General features: G+C 49.8%; 1 protein-coding gene across 1 annotated transcript in view; it reads right to left on the bottom strand.

Moving 5' to 3' along the window:
* Positions 1 to 17,521, bottom strand: part of LOC119973626 (laminin subunit beta-1-like) — a 90,583-nt gene that overhangs the window by 13,991 nt on the left and 59,071 nt on the right. The window contains exons 7-10 of the mRNA XM_038812007.1: positions 15,354 to 15,556; positions 13,065 to 13,185; positions 8,333 to 8,521; positions 1,368 to 1,547 (exon numbers count right to left, since the gene is read on the bottom strand). Of these exons, the coding sequence (XP_038667935.1) occupies positions 1,368 to 1,547; positions 8,333 to 8,521; positions 13,065 to 13,185; positions 15,354 to 15,556 (693 nt within the window). The remainder of the gene's footprint in view (positions 1 to 1,367; positions 1,548 to 8,332; positions 8,522 to 13,064; positions 13,186 to 15,353; positions 15,557 to 17,521) is intronic.

Raw genomic sequence — 17,521 nt, 5'->3', positions numbered from 1 at the left:
CTCACTCGCTGCCTCACTCACTGCCTCACCCTCTGCCTCACTCGCTGCCTCACTCGCTGCCTCACTCGCTGCCTCACTCGCTGCCTCACTCGCTGCCTCACCCTCTGCCTCACCCTCTGCCTCACTCGCTGCCTCACCCTCTGCCTCACTCGCTGCCTCACCCTCTGCCTCACCCTCTGCCTCACCCTCTGCCTCACTCGCTGCCTCACTCACTGCCTCACTCGCTGCCTCACTCGCTGCCTCACTCGCTGCCTCACCCTCTGCCTCACCCTCTGCCTCTATCGCTGCCTCACTCGCTGCCTCACCCTCTGCCTCACTCGCTGCCTCACTCGCTGCCTCACCCTCTGCCTCACCCTCTGCCTCACCCTCTGCCTCACTCGCTGCCTCACTCGCTGCCTCACTCGCTGCCTCACCCTCTGCCTCACTCGCTGCCTCACTCACTGCCTCACTCGCTGCCTCACTCGCTGCCTCACTCGCTGCCTCACTCACTGCTTCACCCTCTGCCTCACTCACTGCCTCACTCGCTGCCTCACCCTCTGCCTCACTCGCTGCCTCACCCTCTGCCTCACTCGCTGCCTCACTCACTGCCTCACTCGCTGCCTCACCCTCTGCCTCACTCGCTGCCTCACCCTCTGCCTCACTCACTGCCTCACTCGCTGCCTCACTCGCTGCCTCACCCTCTGCCTCACTCGCTGCCTCACTCGCTGCCTCACCCTCTGCCTCACTCGCTGCCTCACTCGCTGCCTCACCCTCTGCCTCACCCTCTGCCTCACCCTCTGCCTCACTCGCTGCCTCACTCGCTGCCTCACTCGCTGCCTCACTCGCTGTCTCGCCGGAATGTGGCGACTTGGGGCTTTTCACAGTAACTTCATTGAATGTTAATATAAGCCTACTTGTGACAATAATAAAGATGATTGATTCATTAGTTAGTAACAAATTAGTCAGAAGATTTTTAGGCCAGTTAGGTCGGAGGCAGAATCTAGGTCGTTTTTTATTACGAAGTGATTCTCATTCAACACGTTTTGTAGCAGACCATTTTTCAGAATGTGGGGCTGTATTAAACAAAGTGTCGCTGTGGGTATCAACCCACAATTCAGATCCATCAACTAATACCCCATAAAAACAGATGGCCATTTACCCCACTGCCGTGTAAATTATCTATCACATTCCCTACCTTACACCAACAATTATGCTTTAAAAATATTCCATTGGCTGATGCCTTGTGATGGCCTGAGGATGTGGAAGTTGCTAGAGGAATGCAAGCTATAACTCTGGGATCAGGCAATGGCTTATATCTGATTCAGTTACGATGGAACAGGTTTGACGATTCGCCCTGGGACAGAGTGAAGTTAGTTGAAGGGACTCACGTTGACAGCCCTGTAGGGTCTCAGCACTCAGCCCAAAGTAGCCAGCTTTACACTTGTCACATCGAGGCCCCTCCACGTGGTCCTTGCAGCGACACTGCCCAGCGATCATTCCTAGGTTCGGGTCATCTCGACTGTCGCAGGAGCCACCATTCAGCGAGCCATCAGGATCACAGTCGCACGCTGCAGGACAAAGACATCATCAACATTTCTACCTCCATTTCAAACCTCAACTTCAGAACTGTGTTGGCAAATTCAAACCCCCTGCTGCCCATTCCCCCTACAGAATACCGGAAAACCAAAACATTCATGAGAAGAGACAGGTCCTTCTCCAACGCTACACCGTCTTGGGTGAAATGATTCGACTCCACTCCTGGGCCCAGCACCGATAGCAGATCCCTCTCGGAAAGCTGAAAGCACAGAGGCTAATCACTCAGCTGTGAATTTTCCACTTATTCTGGAATGCCGCTATTTATTATTCAACCTTTTGTTCCCATGAACACATAATGATTCTCCTTGAATCACCAGCAGTGGTTTTGAAGCAAACGGGCCATTTCCAAGGGTTAACCATATTGTGTGGAACTGGAGTCACACACAGGGTCCAGACCGGGCAAGGAAATCAGAGCTGCTTTCTCAAAGTGAACAGGTTGGGGTTTTGCAACAACCCAACAGCTTCAAAGATACTTTCCCTGCGGCCAGCTTTATGTTCACAAATTCTTTAAGCTGATTTCAAATTCTCAAACTGCCCCACAATCTCATGTGGTCGAAAAACATTCTGAACCGCAGCACAATGCCATAAGATTGGAGAAGTGGATTTAATCCATCTTATCTCCCAACCCCCCGAACCCCCAACTCCAAATAATAACCATTTGGTTTGCATTTGTTCTTATTTTCATCACAAATATTAATAGAATGCACTTAGCCCTATTCTCAGAGGCCTGAATACGGTTCTAACACCTTTGATATTTGCTAATCCATCCTTGGAGAGGATATGGAGAAGGGTTGTCTGAATGGTCCCAGCGATCAGCAACTTGTTTTATGGAAAGACTGGAGAAGCTGGGGCAGCACGGTTGCACAGTGGGTAGCACTGCTGCTTCACAGCTCCAGGGTCCCAGGTTCAACTCCCGTCTTGGGTCACTGCCTGTGCGGAGTTTATACTTTCTCTCCGTGTCTGGGTGGGTTTCCTCCGGGTGCTCTGGTTTCCTCCCATAGATTGACCATGTTAAATTGCCCCTTAGTGTCCAGGAAGGTGACGGTTAGGTGGGGTTATGGGGGAATGGGGAGTGGGCCCACGCAGAGTACTCTTTCAGAGGGTTGGTGCAGATTCGATGGGCCGATTGGCCTCCTTCTGCACTGTAGGGATTCTAATCACCTTAGTGCAGAAAAAGTTAAGGGGAGATTTAGAACATAGAACAGAACAGGCCCTTCGGCCCTCAATATTGTGCCGAGCAATGATCACCCTACTCAAAACCCACGTATCCACCCTATACCCGTAACCCAACAACCCCCCCTTAACCTTACTTTTTAGGACACTACGGGCAATTTACCACGGCCAATCCACCTAACCCGCACATCTTTGGACTGTGGGAGGAAACCGGAGCACCCGGAGGAAACCCACGTACACAGGGGGAGGACGTGCAGACTCCGCACAGACAGTGACCCAGCCGGGAATCGAACCTGGGACCCTGGAGCTGTGAAGCATTTAATGCTAACCACCATGCTACCGTGCTTTAACGGAGATATTCATGAAAATGTTTTGACAAACAGTGAGAAGCCCCTCCCAGTGGCCGGAGGGTTGGTGATCAGGGGAATGGCAAAACAATCAGGAGGGAGATAAGGAGAATTGTTTGAAGCAGTTTTCTCCTTGTGGTATTGCCACACTTTGCCTTGCCACTGTTCCACGGAGCTCAGGCCCAAGAGTTGAAACCTTCAGGTCTTCAGGGCTGCACGGATTTGGCAGCAGAGAGCATTCTAGACCATCCGTTATTCGGGTTGGCTCTGAAGTCCCAGTCTGTATTCCCAATTCTGCAGAGGGCTTTGCAGTGGCCAACTCCAGTCCTGAGGTGATTGACACACAGCGGGAAGGCGCCATGTTTCATTAGCTCCTGGTGGGTCATTGGACAAACTATTTGCCTTTGTGGAAATTTAACGTCCAATCAGCAAGTCAGAAACTATGGGAGTTACAGTCTAGGAGTTGGACAGAATGATGCTGCGCCCTCAACCCGAGTCTCCGTGTTACTGGCTCTCTCTGCGAGTGAAGGAGTTTTCTTGACAGACTTTTCTCAGCCTATGAATCCTTCTCCAACGCTACACCCAACCTTTTAAGCAGTGAGCTGGAATGGTCTGGAATGCACTGACAGTGGAAGCAGATTCAATGGTAATTTTCAGAAGGAAATTGAAAGGGGGCCAAGATACAGGGGGGGGGGGGGGGGGGGGTGACTTCCTCGTGTTCTGTATTGTCCTCTGAGGTGAGGATAAATCTGAAGAGAGTCAGTTGTCAGAATTCTACCTGAGCTCAGCATATTCTGAACGGAGAAGGAATTTGGGAAAACACAAGTAGAAGGATCCTGGCCACAGAGCATCCATGGTATCATCAAATGGTACAACAGGCTTGAGGGGCTAAATGGCCTCCTCCCATTCCTATCAAAGAGTGCAGCTATATTTAGAGGCGAAAGCACACACATGAAAATATAAATCTTCTCGTCGCCAGTGACTTCAATGATTCCCTTTAGTGTAGAGACTGCTGCCAGTTAACTGGCTGCTTTAACCCGACAGGAGGTTCAAGAATCTGCAATACCATTTTTAAAAATTCGTTCACAGGATGTGGGTGTCGCTGGCTGTGCCAGTATTTATTGCCCATCCCTAATTGCCCTTGAGGGGGACAATTAAGAGTCACCCACATTGCTGTGGGTCTGGAGTCACATGTAGGCCAGACCGGGTAAGGACGGCAGATTTCCTTCCCTCAAGGACATTAGTGAACCAGATGGGTTTTTACAACAATCAGCAATGGTTTCATGGTCGTCCTTAGACTTTTAATTCCAGATTTTAAAAAAATTGAATACAAATTTCACCATCTGCAGTGGCAGGATTTGAACCTGGATCGCCAGAGCATTACCCTGGGTCTCTGGTTTACTAGTCCAGTGAGAATACCACTCTGTCACCACCTCTCCAGATGAGGGGGCGGGACTGCTGGGATATAAATACCCCGGCCAGGTGTGGGCTGGGTGGGGGAGACCCTTTGGGGAGTAGGGGGAGTGGATATTAACCTGAATCAAACCAAATTTTTCAACAGACTTTGCTTCCAACTGGTCGCTTGCCTGAGACTTTACACTAACAGCAATTTCCAAACCATTATTCAGAGATGTTCATGAACACAGTCCCAAGAGGTGGAAGTTATTACTAACCCTCCATTCCACCCAATCTCCCAGGACTATTCCCTCAGCAGTTGGCCACAAATGTTAGGGCCACTTTTCGTTGGCTGATAATGGAGGATAATTACCCAATGATCACAAAAATAGTTTTTCTTGCTTGTTATTGGAAAATGTGACTGGCAGCTGTGAAGGTTGGACCGGCTAAGGATGTGTTTTTCATTCACTCACTTAGTTCATCAACAGGAGATTGGACAACTTCACTTTGGAAGGATTTTAACCTTTCCCGAGGAAACTATCTCATCCAGCCAGCTGGACGACCTGGAGTCTCCCATCAGGAAGCAGAAAATTTCCCTCTCTCATTCTATCCTCTCCAATGTTTTCCCTCTCTACTGCCCTCCTGATCATCCCCTTCATCGTTTATCTGCTGCAATGATGTTCCCAGCTCCCAAATAAATGTTCTTCTCTTGTTTCTCCAGCTTTCCAGTTGTTTGTTTTTCTCCTGTCCATCCTGACATCCTCGCTGTGTTACAACCCGGACACATTCTCACCATCTCCTCCTACTAACCCGTTCTGTGGACGGCGTCAGCTCCCTCAGTCTCCCATTCCTCTTGCAGTCTGTAATCTGCAGCTGGGCTCGGTGTCACACTCATTATTCCTGTCACCTTCTCTCCATCTCCAGAACACCCCCAGAAATGCCAATATACATTTTTTAAATTGCCGATAGAACCTGTCTCTGATCACTTTCTTCCAAAACTGGTTGGCCCTATAACTTGATTAGTTTATTTTTTAAACTACCTCAGGGGTGGTGGGGTGTGACTGGCTCGGTCAGCATTTGTTACCCGTCCCTAATTGCCCTGGAACTGAGAGGCTCGCTGGGTCATTTCAGGGGCCAGTTAAGAGTCAACCACATTGCTGTGGGTCTGGAGTCACATGTAGACCAGATCGGGTAATGAGAACAGATTTAATTCTCTAAAGGACATTAGTGACCCAGATGGGTTTTGACAACAATCGACAATGGTTCCTTTTAATTCTAGATTTTTAACTGAATTCAAATTCCACCTGCTGGCCTGGTGGGATTTGAACCCAGGGCCCCAGAGCATTAGCCAGGTGGCTGTACTAGTCCAGCGAAAATACCACTGAGCCACAAATCAGGATTGTACACAATGAGGAATTTGCAGGTGGTACCTGCTGCCCTTGTCATTCAGGCTGGTAGATGTAGTAGGCCAGTGAGCTTAACTTCGGTAGTAGGGAAGATGCTGGAATCTATCATCAAGGAAGAAATTGCGAGGCATCTGGATAGAAATTGTCCCATTGGGCAGACGCAGCATGGGTTCGTAAAAGGCAGGTCATGCCTAACTAATTTAGTGGAATTTTTTGAGGACATTACCAGTGCAGTAGATAACGGGGAGCCGATGGATGTGGTATATCTGGATTTCCAGAAAGCCTTTGACAAGGTGCCACACAAAAGGTTGCTGCATAAGATAAAGATGCATGGCATTAAGGGTAAAGTAGTAGCATGGATAGAGGATTGGTTAATTAATAGAAAGCAAAGAGTTGGGATAAATGGGTGTTTCTCTGGTTGGCAGTCAGTGGCTAGTGGTGTCCCTCAGGGATCTGTGTTGGGCCCACAATTGTTCACAATTTACATTGATGATTTGGAGTTGGGGACCAAGGGCAATGTGTCCAAGTTTGCAGATGACACTAAGATGAGTGGTAAAGCGAAAAGTGCAGAGGATACTGGAAGTCTGCAGAGGGATTTGGATAGGTTAAGTGAATGGGCTCGGGTCTGGCAGATGGAATACAATGTTGACAAATGTGAGGTTATCCATTTTGGTAGGAATAACAGCAAACGGGATTATTATTTAAACGATAAAATATTAAAGCATGCCGCTGTTCAGAGAGACTTGGGTGTGCTAGTGCATGAGTCACAGAAGGTTGGTTTACAAGTGCAACAGGTGATTAAGAAGGCAAATGGAATTTTGTCCTTCATTGCTAGAGGGATGGAGTTTAAGACTAGGGAGGTTATGTTGCAATTGTATAAGGTGTTAGTGCGGCCACACCTGGAGTATTGTGTTCAGTTTTGGTCTCCTTACTTGAGAAAGGACGTACTGGCACTGGAGGGTGTGCAGAGGAGATTCACTAGGTTAATCCCAGAGCTGAAGGGGTTGGATTATGAGGAGAGGTTGAGTAGACTGGGACTGTACTCGTTGGAATTTAGAAGGATGAGGGGGGATCTTATAGAAACATTTAAAATTATGAAGGGAATAGATAGGATAGATGCGGGCAGGTTGTTTCCACTGGCGGGTGACAGCAGAACTAGGGGGCATAGCCTCAAAATAAGGGGAAGTAGATTTAGGACTGAGTTTAGGAGGAACTTCTTCACCCAAAGGGTTGTGAATCTATGGAATTCCTTGCCCAGTGAAGCAGTTGGGGGGGGGGCACGCACGGTTACCATTGACCACAAACGGAACTGGACTCGCCACATTAATACAGTGGCTACAAAAGCAGGTCAAGGCTGGGAATCCTGCGGTGGGTAACTCATATCCTGACTCCCAAAACCATCATGTAGATGGTTCGCTCTGCTCTCACTGTGCGTGCTGGTGTTTAAGGTAGTGGATGGAGCCAATCAAGCGGGGCTGCTTTGTCCTGGATGGTGTTGAGCTTCTTGAGTGTTGTTGGAGCCGCGCTCATCCAGGCAAGTGGAGAGTATTCCATCTCACTCCTGACTTGTGCCTTGTAGATGGTGACTTTCTGGGGGTCAGAGGTTAGTTACTTGCTGTTAATATCTTGGCAGTTATTCCCAACCTCTGACCTGCCCTGGTAGCCACAGTATTAATGTGGCTGGGTCCAGTTGAGTTTCTGATCAATGGTAACCCCCAGGATGTTAATTGTGAGGGATTCAGCGATGGTAATGCCATTGAATGTCAAGGAGCAGTGGTTAGATCCTCTCTCGTTAAGAGATGGTGATTGCCTGGTACTTTTGCGATGTGAATGTAACTTGCCACTTGTCAGACCCAAGCCTGGATATTGTCCAGGTCTTGCTGCATTTAGACATGGACTGCTTTAGTGTCTGAGGAGTCGCAAATGGTGCTGAACATTGTGCAGTCATCAGCAAACATCCCCACTTCTGATCTTGTGCTGGAAGGCAGATCATTGATGAAGCAGCTGAAGATGGTTGGGCCTAGGGCACTTCCCTGAGGAACCCCTGCAGTGATATCCTGGAGCTGAGATGATTGACCTCCAACCATCACATCCATCTTCCGGGTATGACTCCAACCAGCGGAGAGTTTCCCCCCTGATTCCCATTGTTGGGATAAGAGGAGTTCATTCTGCCATTGCGATAGATTCTGTCCATAGCTTCCCACCTGCCAATAACTGTTGGATTCCCTGCTGCCAGTAATCAGCCCCACTGCCTCCCTGCCAGGTTCTGACTTGAGTCAGTGACTATGAAGTCTGAATGTTAAAATAAAAGCAACTGGTGGATCATTGCTCACTTTGACCCTTGAAGCTGCAATATTCCTCCGTGCCTGATTTAAACCTGTCAGATCTCGGTGACATTCTTCCCTTTCTCCACTGTTAAGCCCCTTCAATACTCACAAACACAGACTCGGGGGTCCCGAATGTCTCTGGATGGGTCCTGGTAATAAAAGGGTTTGCACATCTCGCAGTTCCTGCCCATCGTGTTGTGGTGACAGTCATCGCAGACACCTCCACTCACGTTTCCCGTGGCTAAGTACACAGCCATATCGAAGTGACATCTCCCAGAGTGATTGTTACAACTACACCCTGTAAATAAAGAAGGTTTGCTAAAGATTAGGAAATTGCACCTCATTACATATCTCAGAACTCTGAAAAACCCTTTACGGGCCCTGTATACATTTGTTAAAAAAACGGACTTTAATCTGTTATGGGCCAGGGTTTAAAAAAACTCCAAAGTATATTATGGAGTTCACCTGACCTATAACTGTCTGTTGAATTTGGCTAGGATGAGAAGAGCTGGCCTTTCAGCTGTTATTCAACAGACTTCTTAGGCGCTTTTAATCAAAAAAACAAGCTTTATTCTAAGAATTTAGTTAACATTTGTATAAACACACAGCAATAACTTTTATCAATTACAAACATAAAGACCCCACACAGCTACAGTGATCTGTGCATAACCCTTAATGAATTCCCCCTTAACTGTTCCAATTCAATAACAAAATCCAAGTAAAACCAGAAACCCCTTTTCAAAGGCGTGGCCCAGCACACGGCACTCTCACTGGTATAAGACTTGTTATTGACACTCTGTTCCCCTTTTCAAACAGCAGGTTTGACTTCCTCCCAGAAAGCAATTATCTCTTTTAGGTTCTCAAGCAGTCGGGAAACTGCTTTTAAAATGAAGATAGCGAGACACTTCTTTCAACCTGTGCAGTTCAAACCAGTCCAAAACGCAAAGCGAAAGTAAAAACTCACAGAGCCACAGCCCAGTTCCACCCACACAAATTACATCACTAAAGCCATGTGATAGGACAAAAACATTTCTTAAAGGGACAGTCCCATGTCAAATCTTCATTGAATTTACAGAGCAGAAGGAGGCCATTTGGCCCATCGAGTCTGTACCAACCCACTGAAAGAGCACCCTACTTAAGCTGTGTAGGAAAAGAACATTTCCACAATGGGGCAACCTTAATAACTTGATGGTTTCCTGATTTTAACCTCCCCCCCTACTCCCACCACCCCAGGTCTGGTAAAAAGTAACAGGCCTGGACAGGGGTCAGTTACAATAGAAGGTGGGGGGGGGGGGGCAGCGGGAGTGTCAACTTTGCAGGAGTTATATTTGCTCACATCAAGTAACTCCTGATCTTGGTGAATGCCAGTTTGGGGCTGGTTTAGCACAGGGCTAAATCGTTGGCTTTTAAAGCAGACCAAGCAGGCCAGCAGCACGGTTCAATTCCCGTACCAGCCTCCCCGAACAGGTGCCGGAATGTGGCGACTAGGGGCTTTTCACAGTAACTTCATTGAAGCCTACTTGTGACAATCAGCGATTTTCATTCATTTTCAGTGGCTGTCAGAAAGGATTAATGAGGGATTTGCAGCAAACATAGCAGAATCTCTGGAGTGATTGGTCTGTGTGATCTTAGGGTGCAGTTTTAATTATGTGAAGCACTACCTTTGATCTCAAGTAAGATAATAATGTGGTTTATCAAAAACCATACCATTTTGAAATGGTTCACCAGAGAGCGCACGCAGCACGGTAGCAGAGTGGTTAGCACTGTTGCTTCACAGCTCCAGGGTCCCAGGTTCGATTCCGGGCTGGGTCACTGTCTGTGCGGAGTCTGCACATCCTCCCCGTGTGTGCGTGGGTTTTCTCCGGGTACTCCGGTTTCCTCCCACAGTCCAAAGATGTGCGGGTTAGGTGGATTGGCCATGATAAATTGCCCCTAGTGTCCAAAATTGCCCTGAGTGTTGGGTGGGGTTACTGGGTTATGGGGATGGGGTGGAGGTGCTGACCTTGGGTAGGGTGCTCTTTCCAAGGGCCGGTGCAGACTCGATGGGCCGAATGGCCTCCTTCTGCACTGTAAATTCTATGATAATCTGTGAATGGACATTGGAAGGTAGTTTGTGGGGGAATGAATGGATTAGTGAGTAATAGTATGGGAATAGCGCTGAGTAATCTTCAGAAAGGGAAAGAATATGGATTGGTGGAAGATAACTGATGTTTATCTGCAGCGATTGCAAAGAATTCAGGAGCAGAAAAGCATCAGCTGCTCCAATACCTGCAATAAATGAGGAAAGATAAAGATCTGAGGAACAGCACTGATACGAAAGAGCAAGGAGTGTAATAAATGTAGCTGCTTCAGCTGTTATCATTGTGATGTACTCGAATGGGAACAGAGTCCCGTAACTCGCTATTGAATAGCCATTCGGGTAGATTAGGGGTCTCAGCGGGGAGCGCGAGACCGAGGCCGCGTTTAGACCCGTTTCCTACACTGAGCTCCGCTCGCTGGAACTCCTCAGGACAGGATGAGATCGGGACGCCCGATCTCTCGACCCCCTCACCACGCCGCCGCTCACAAGCCCCGACTCGCCTGTAAGGGGGTCCCCAAACCCCCGCACAGGGCACCCCAACCCTGATCGCCATCATGGGAACAATGCCAGCCTAGTGACATGGCCCTGGCAGTGCCACTGGATGCCTCAGTTAGGCATTTGATAAGGTCTCACATGGCAATCGGCACAGAAAAAGATTTCATGGTGAGTTGGATCCAAAATTGGCTGAGTGACAGGAAGCAGAGAGTAATGGTCGATGGGGCCTCACGGTAGCATGGTGGTTAGCATCAATGCTTCACAGCTCCAGGGTCCCAGGTTCGATTCCCGGCTGGGTCACTGTCTGTGTGGAGTCTGCACATTCTCCCCGTGTCTGCGTGGGTTTCCTCTGGGTGCTCCGGTTTCCTCCCACAGTCCAAAGATGTGCAGGTTAGGTGGATTGGCCATGATAAATTGCCCGTAGTGTAAGGTTAATGGGGGGGATTGTTGGGTTACGGGTATACGGGTTACGTGGGTTTAAGTAGGGTGATCATGGCTCGGCACAACATCGAGGGCCGAAGGGCCTGTTCTGTGCTGTACTGTTCTATGTTCTATGGATGTTTTTGTGAATGGGAACTGGCTTCCAGTGTTGGGGCCCTCGCTGTTTATTGTTTATATTCATGATTTAGACTCAAAAGCAGGTGGCACGATTGGGAAATTTGCAGATGTCCCCAGAATGATATCAATGGTTTGGCTGCTAAGGGCAGAGGAGTGGAAAATGGAATTCAATACGGAAAAGTGCGAGGTAATACATTTCAGGATGGAAAACACAGCAAGGGAATACTCAACAAATGGGAAGATATTGAGAGGGGTACTGGAAGTGAGAGGCCTCAGAGAGCATGGCAACAGGTGCCTGAAGGTGGACAAGGTGGTCACAAGGCATCTGGAACGATTTCCTTTATTGGGCGAGGTATTGAATACAAAAGCAGGGATGTAACGATGGAACTGGTTAAAATGCTGGATAGGCCACAGCTGGAGTGTTGTGTGCATTTCTGGTCACCACATCACAGAAAGGACGTTATTGCTCTGGAGAGAGAGCAGAGGAGGTTTACAAGAACGTTGCCAGGGTTCGAAAATTGCAGCTATGAAGAGAGATTGGATAGGCTGGGGTTGTTTTCCTTAGAACAGAGGATGCTGAGGGGTGACCTAATCGAGATGTACAGGATTGTGAGGAGCACAGACAGAGTAGACAGGAACTATTTTTGCCCCTGGCTGAGGCCAGTGACCAAGGGACACAGAGCTAAGGTGATTAAGGTCGAAGGATTACAGGGAACATGAGGAAAAACGTTTTCACCCAGACAGCGTGGGCATCTGGAATTCACGGCCTAAGTCGAAGACTCCGGCTGAGCAGGGAGACAGTGCGACATATTTACTGGACCATGGTACACCTGGCACCGTGGGTGAATGGGAGAGGACACCCGCTCCTGGTAGGCATCAAGGTGACGGTCACCCTGAACTTTTACACCACGGGGTCCTTTAGTCCCCGAGTGGGGGGCTGTGCGGGATCTCACAGAGCACAGTGCACAGGTGTGTCCGTGCTGTCACATTGGCCCTGTATTCCCGGTCTGCTCAATACATCCATTTCCAGGGGTACCTAGCCCACCAGGGTGCCCGGGCAGTGGGGTTCATCGCCACGATGCCCCGGGTCCAGGGGGATCATCGGGAAGCCTGTCACCCTATGAGAACCTGCAGATGACAGGCCTCTCTACACAACCCAAAAGGGGTTCCACTTGATAAACATGCCGCTGATACGTCACCATCTGATGCCCATCATGCACGTCTGCGGCCAATACCCGGGCAGTGTGCAGGACTCCTTCATCCGAGCACACGCAATGGTTCCTGACATGGTCGCGATCTCCCCATGTTGGGGGGGGGGGGGGGGGGGGGGGGGGGGGGGGGTGCACACACAGACGCCGAAACCCACGACAACAAAATCATACTGACTCTGCCGGATCACTGGCTGATTTTCGAAGTATTTTGCTTTGACCTCCCTAATCATGGCTTCTAGCATTTTCCCTGTGACAGATGTTTCCCGATGTTTCCCATAGTTTCCTTTCTGTCTCCCTCCTCCCTTGAATAAAGCTGTTACATCTGCTATTTTCCAATCCGTTGGGACCATTCCAGAATTCAAGGAATTTTGGCTCTGCAGCCCCATCTTTTAAGGCCCTGGGATGCAGGACATCCGAAAGGTTTTCCAATATATTTTCAATCGGACCCACGCAATTCCCCATCAACACCTGGATCTGAAATATCTGCCGAAACTTACGTTTACACGCGTTGCTGTTGCGACCCTCGGCTGGTCTCCAGGGCAGCTCGTTGTAGAAGTTGTCACACTTCTCACAGTTTAGCCCGTTTGTATTGTGATTGCAGACACATCGACCATGAACCTGCCACATTATGGCAAACATACAATAAATACAGTGTAAATTCCAGGGTCATCCACTTGATACACCTAACTGCCTGCACATCGGATGCTCTGGTCAGGCTCCCTGACTTACTGAATTTTACAGCAAACCTACAAGGCCCAGAAATTTACATTTAACATCTTCCTCTTTACAACAGGTGCTCACATCTTATACTTCCCATAAGTTAAGAAATGATCAGACTGGAGACTCAAAATGCTGTAGCATCATCGAGTGTGTAGCTGGTCTCCATGTGACTGATACATTATAATAATTTATTGTCACAAGTAGGCTTACATTAACACTGCAATGAAGTTACTGTGAAAAGCCTCTAGTCACCACATTCCGGCGCCTGTTCGGGTACACAGAGGGAGAATTCAGAATGTCCAATTCACCTAACAGCACGTCTTTCGGGACTTGTGGGAGGAAACCGGAGCACCCGGAGGGAACCCACGCAGACACAGGGGAGAACGTGCAGACTCCGCACAGACAGTGACCCAAGCCGGGAATCGAACCTGGGACCCTGGTGCTGTGAAGCAACAGTGCTAACCACTGTGCTACCGTGCTGCCCATTACTCACTCCACTACTGCAATGCGACAGTGAATATGAAACTCCAGGATACATATTCACAGAACAATTAGTGCCTAGCTATTTATCAATAACAATAAACCATCTTATTTATCTGAATTTAAACCCTCAGTACTTCCTTACACCAAAAGCAGCCAAATAGATCAGAATCCCCCCTCCCCCCCCCCATAACTTCAGTAACCTCCATGTCACGCACGTTGTACTTTAACTGAGTCTTTTTAAAGTTTCAAATTTGATCACAATCACCTCTATTTTTTTTACATTACCACCTTGTGATAAAATCTAGAATTTCTTTCCTTTTTCCAACCAAGCCCCAGCCTTTAATAGTTTCTGCCAATTACTGTGAAAAGCCCCTAGTCGCCACATTCCGCCGCCTGTTTGGGGAGGCTGGAACGGGAATTGAACCGTGCTGCTGGCCTGCCTTGGTCTGCTTTCAAAGCCAGTGATTTAGCCCAGTGTGCTAAACCAGCCACTCTTTAAGATGCTCCTTGAAACCCAGCTTCCTGACCAAGGTCTAACTTCCATCCTCACATATCTAACGAGGCTCAATGTGAAGTTCTGTTTGTTAATTGCTCCTGTGAAGTGCCTTGTGACATTTAGCTGTGATAAAAGGGGATATATAAACATACATCACTGTTGCTGGAAGCTGCTCAATTCTCTGCATTTACTTCCCTGCTTCCTATCTGACCCCTGCTGGGTGCTATCTGACCCCTGCTGGGTGCTATCTGACCCCTGCTGGGGGCTATCTGACCCCTGCTGGGTGCTATCTGACCCCTGCTGGGTGCTATCTGACCCCTGCTGGGTGCTATCTGACCCCTGCTGGGGACTATCTGACCCCTGCTGGGTGCTATCTGACCCCTGCTGGGGGCTATCTGACCCCTGCTGGGTGCTATCTGACCCCTGCTGGGGACTATCTGACCCCTGCTGGGTGCTATCTGACCCCTGCTGGGGGCTATCTGACCCCTGCTGGGGGCTATCTGACCCCTGCTGGGTGCTATCTGACCCCTGCTGGGTGCTATCTGACCCCTGCTGGGTGCTATCTGACTCCTGCTGGGTGCTATCTGACCCCTGCTGGGTGCTATCTGACCCCTGCTGGGTGCTATCTGACTCCTGCTGGGTGCTATCTGACCCCTGCTGGGTGCTATCTGACCCCTGCTGGGTGCTATCTGACCCCTGCTGGGTGCTATCTGACCCCTGCTGGGTGCTATCTGACCCCTGCTGGGTGCTATCTGACCCCTGCTGGGTGCTATCTGACCCCTGCTGGGTGCTATCTGACTCCTGCTGGGTGCTATCTGACCCCTGCTGGGTGCTATCTGACCCCTGCTGGGTGCTATCTGACCCCTGCTGGGTGCTATCTGACCCCTGCTGGGTGCTATCTGACCCCTGCTGGGTGCTAACTGACCCCTGCTGGGTGCTATCTAACCCCTGCTGGGTGCTATCTGACCCCTGCTGGGTGCTATCTAACCCCTGCTGCTTCACCAAGTGCTAATATGTGACCTGAAAGTTTTTTTCGTCTCAATCTTTTAAGGATCTCAGATGAATATTTGTGAAGCAGTCACTGTACCATTCCTTCGATATCTCCTCGGATGCCTTCAATGGGGGCACATTCACTGGCATGTCCATAGCAGAAACAGTTTCCTCGAACTACCAATTCATATACGGCATAGTAATATTTCTCCTTTATCTCGTGGCGTGAATCAAGCAGGTTATCTCCCAGGGTGTGTAACTTGGTGAAATTCACACGCAGGTTGGTAATCTTCAATAGATCTTCAATAAAGCAAGAGAAAAACTGTGAGAGATCTGAATAGCTGGCATTTTGATACAAGATCCAGCACAGGCATGATGGACAGAATGGCCTCCTTATAGGTTGTATCAGGTTACTTCTGATTCTACTAATTTCAAGAAAGAAAACTCTTGGCAGAATTCTCTGTCCCTGAGACTCTGGGGCAGGATTCGTGAAGTTCCACAACAGCAAAACTGGCGCCAGATCTGGACTGATTCAGCGACTGTGGAGGGGCTAGTAGTGGCTAACAAGCTGCAGTGGCACATACACATTACCGTCCCCACACACACTCATCCCAGCCCCACACACACATTACACTCTCCACACACACTCATCCCAGCCGCACACACACATTACACTCCCCACACACACTCATCCCAGCCGCACACACACATTACACTCCCCACACACACTCATCTCAGCCTCACACACACATTACACTCCCCACATACACTCATCCCAGCCCCTCACACACATTACACTCCCCACACACACTCACCCCAGCCGCACGCACACATTACACTCACCACACACACTCATCCCAGCCCCACACACACATTACACTCCCCACACACACTCATCCCAGCCGCACACACACCTTACACTCCCCACACACACTCACCCCAGCCTCACACACACATTACACTCCCCGCACACACTCATCCCAGCCACACACACATTACACTCCCCACACACACACATCCCAGCCCCACACACACATTACACTCCCCACACACACACATCCCAGCCTCACACACACATTACACTCCCCACACACACTCATCCCAGCCTCACATACACATTACACTCCCCACACACACTCATCCCAGCCGCACACACACATTACACTCCCCACACACACTCATCCCAGCCGTACACACACATTACACTCCCCACACACACACATCCCAGCCCCACACACACATTATACTCCCCACACACACTCATCCCAGCCTCACACACACATTACACTCCCCACACACACTCATCCCAGCCGCACACACAGATTACACTCCCCACACACACTCATCCCAGCCACACACACACATTACACTCCCCACACACACTCATCCCAGCCGCACACACACATTACACTCCCCACACACACTCATCCCAGCCGCACACACACACATTACACTCCCCACACACACTCATCCCAGCCGCACACACACATTACACTCCTCACACACACTCATCCCAGCCGCACACACACATTACACTCCCCACACACACTCATCCCAGCCGCACACACACATTACACTCCCCACACACACTCATCCCAGCCCCACACACACATTACACTCCCCACACACACTCATCCCAGCCACACACATTACACTCCCCACACACACTCATCCCAGCCACACACACACATTACACTCCCCACACACACTCATCCCAGCCCCACACACACATTACACTCCCCACACACACTCATCCCAGCCACACACACACATTACACTCCCCACACACACTCATCCCAGCCAACAGGATGGCACTGGTTGTGCTGGAGTGCACCCACACAGCTGGTGGGTTATCTGGGCCAGAGGGCACCCAGAGGGGGGGTGCCCGGGGGGCACCTATGCGACCCATGACCCTGAGTTCACAGTGGGCTGTTAGCGGTGTGCGCAGCTGCATGGCTGCCTTGCCGGCTGCGGCAATAGTGTTCGGTGCCCGTCCACCCCAAACACACAGCCCACCTCCTGACCACACCCACGACTCCCCCCCCCCGTCCACCCCGACCCCACAGCCCACTTCCTGACCACCCCCGCGACTCACCCCCCCCTCCCCCCCCCGGCCCTGGCAGAAGCCTCCTGGCCAGCGGCACAGCTGTTGGCAAACTATGGTGATGTTGGACACTTTTCTACCCCCTCTCTCTCCCTCAGCTGCCATGACGCCTGTTTCGCCATGGTTTAAGTCTCAAGTGAACCTCGCCGTCGGGAATTCGC

Source organism: Scyliorhinus canicula, chromosome 11, assembly GCF_902713615.1.
Source record: "Scyliorhinus canicula chromosome 11, sScyCan1.1, whole genome shotgun sequence".
Classification (NCBI taxonomy): domain Eukaryota; kingdom Metazoa; phylum Chordata; class Chondrichthyes; order Carcharhiniformes; family Scyliorhinidae; genus Scyliorhinus; species Scyliorhinus canicula.
This window is presented reverse-complemented; position numbering and strand designations above follow the sequence as displayed.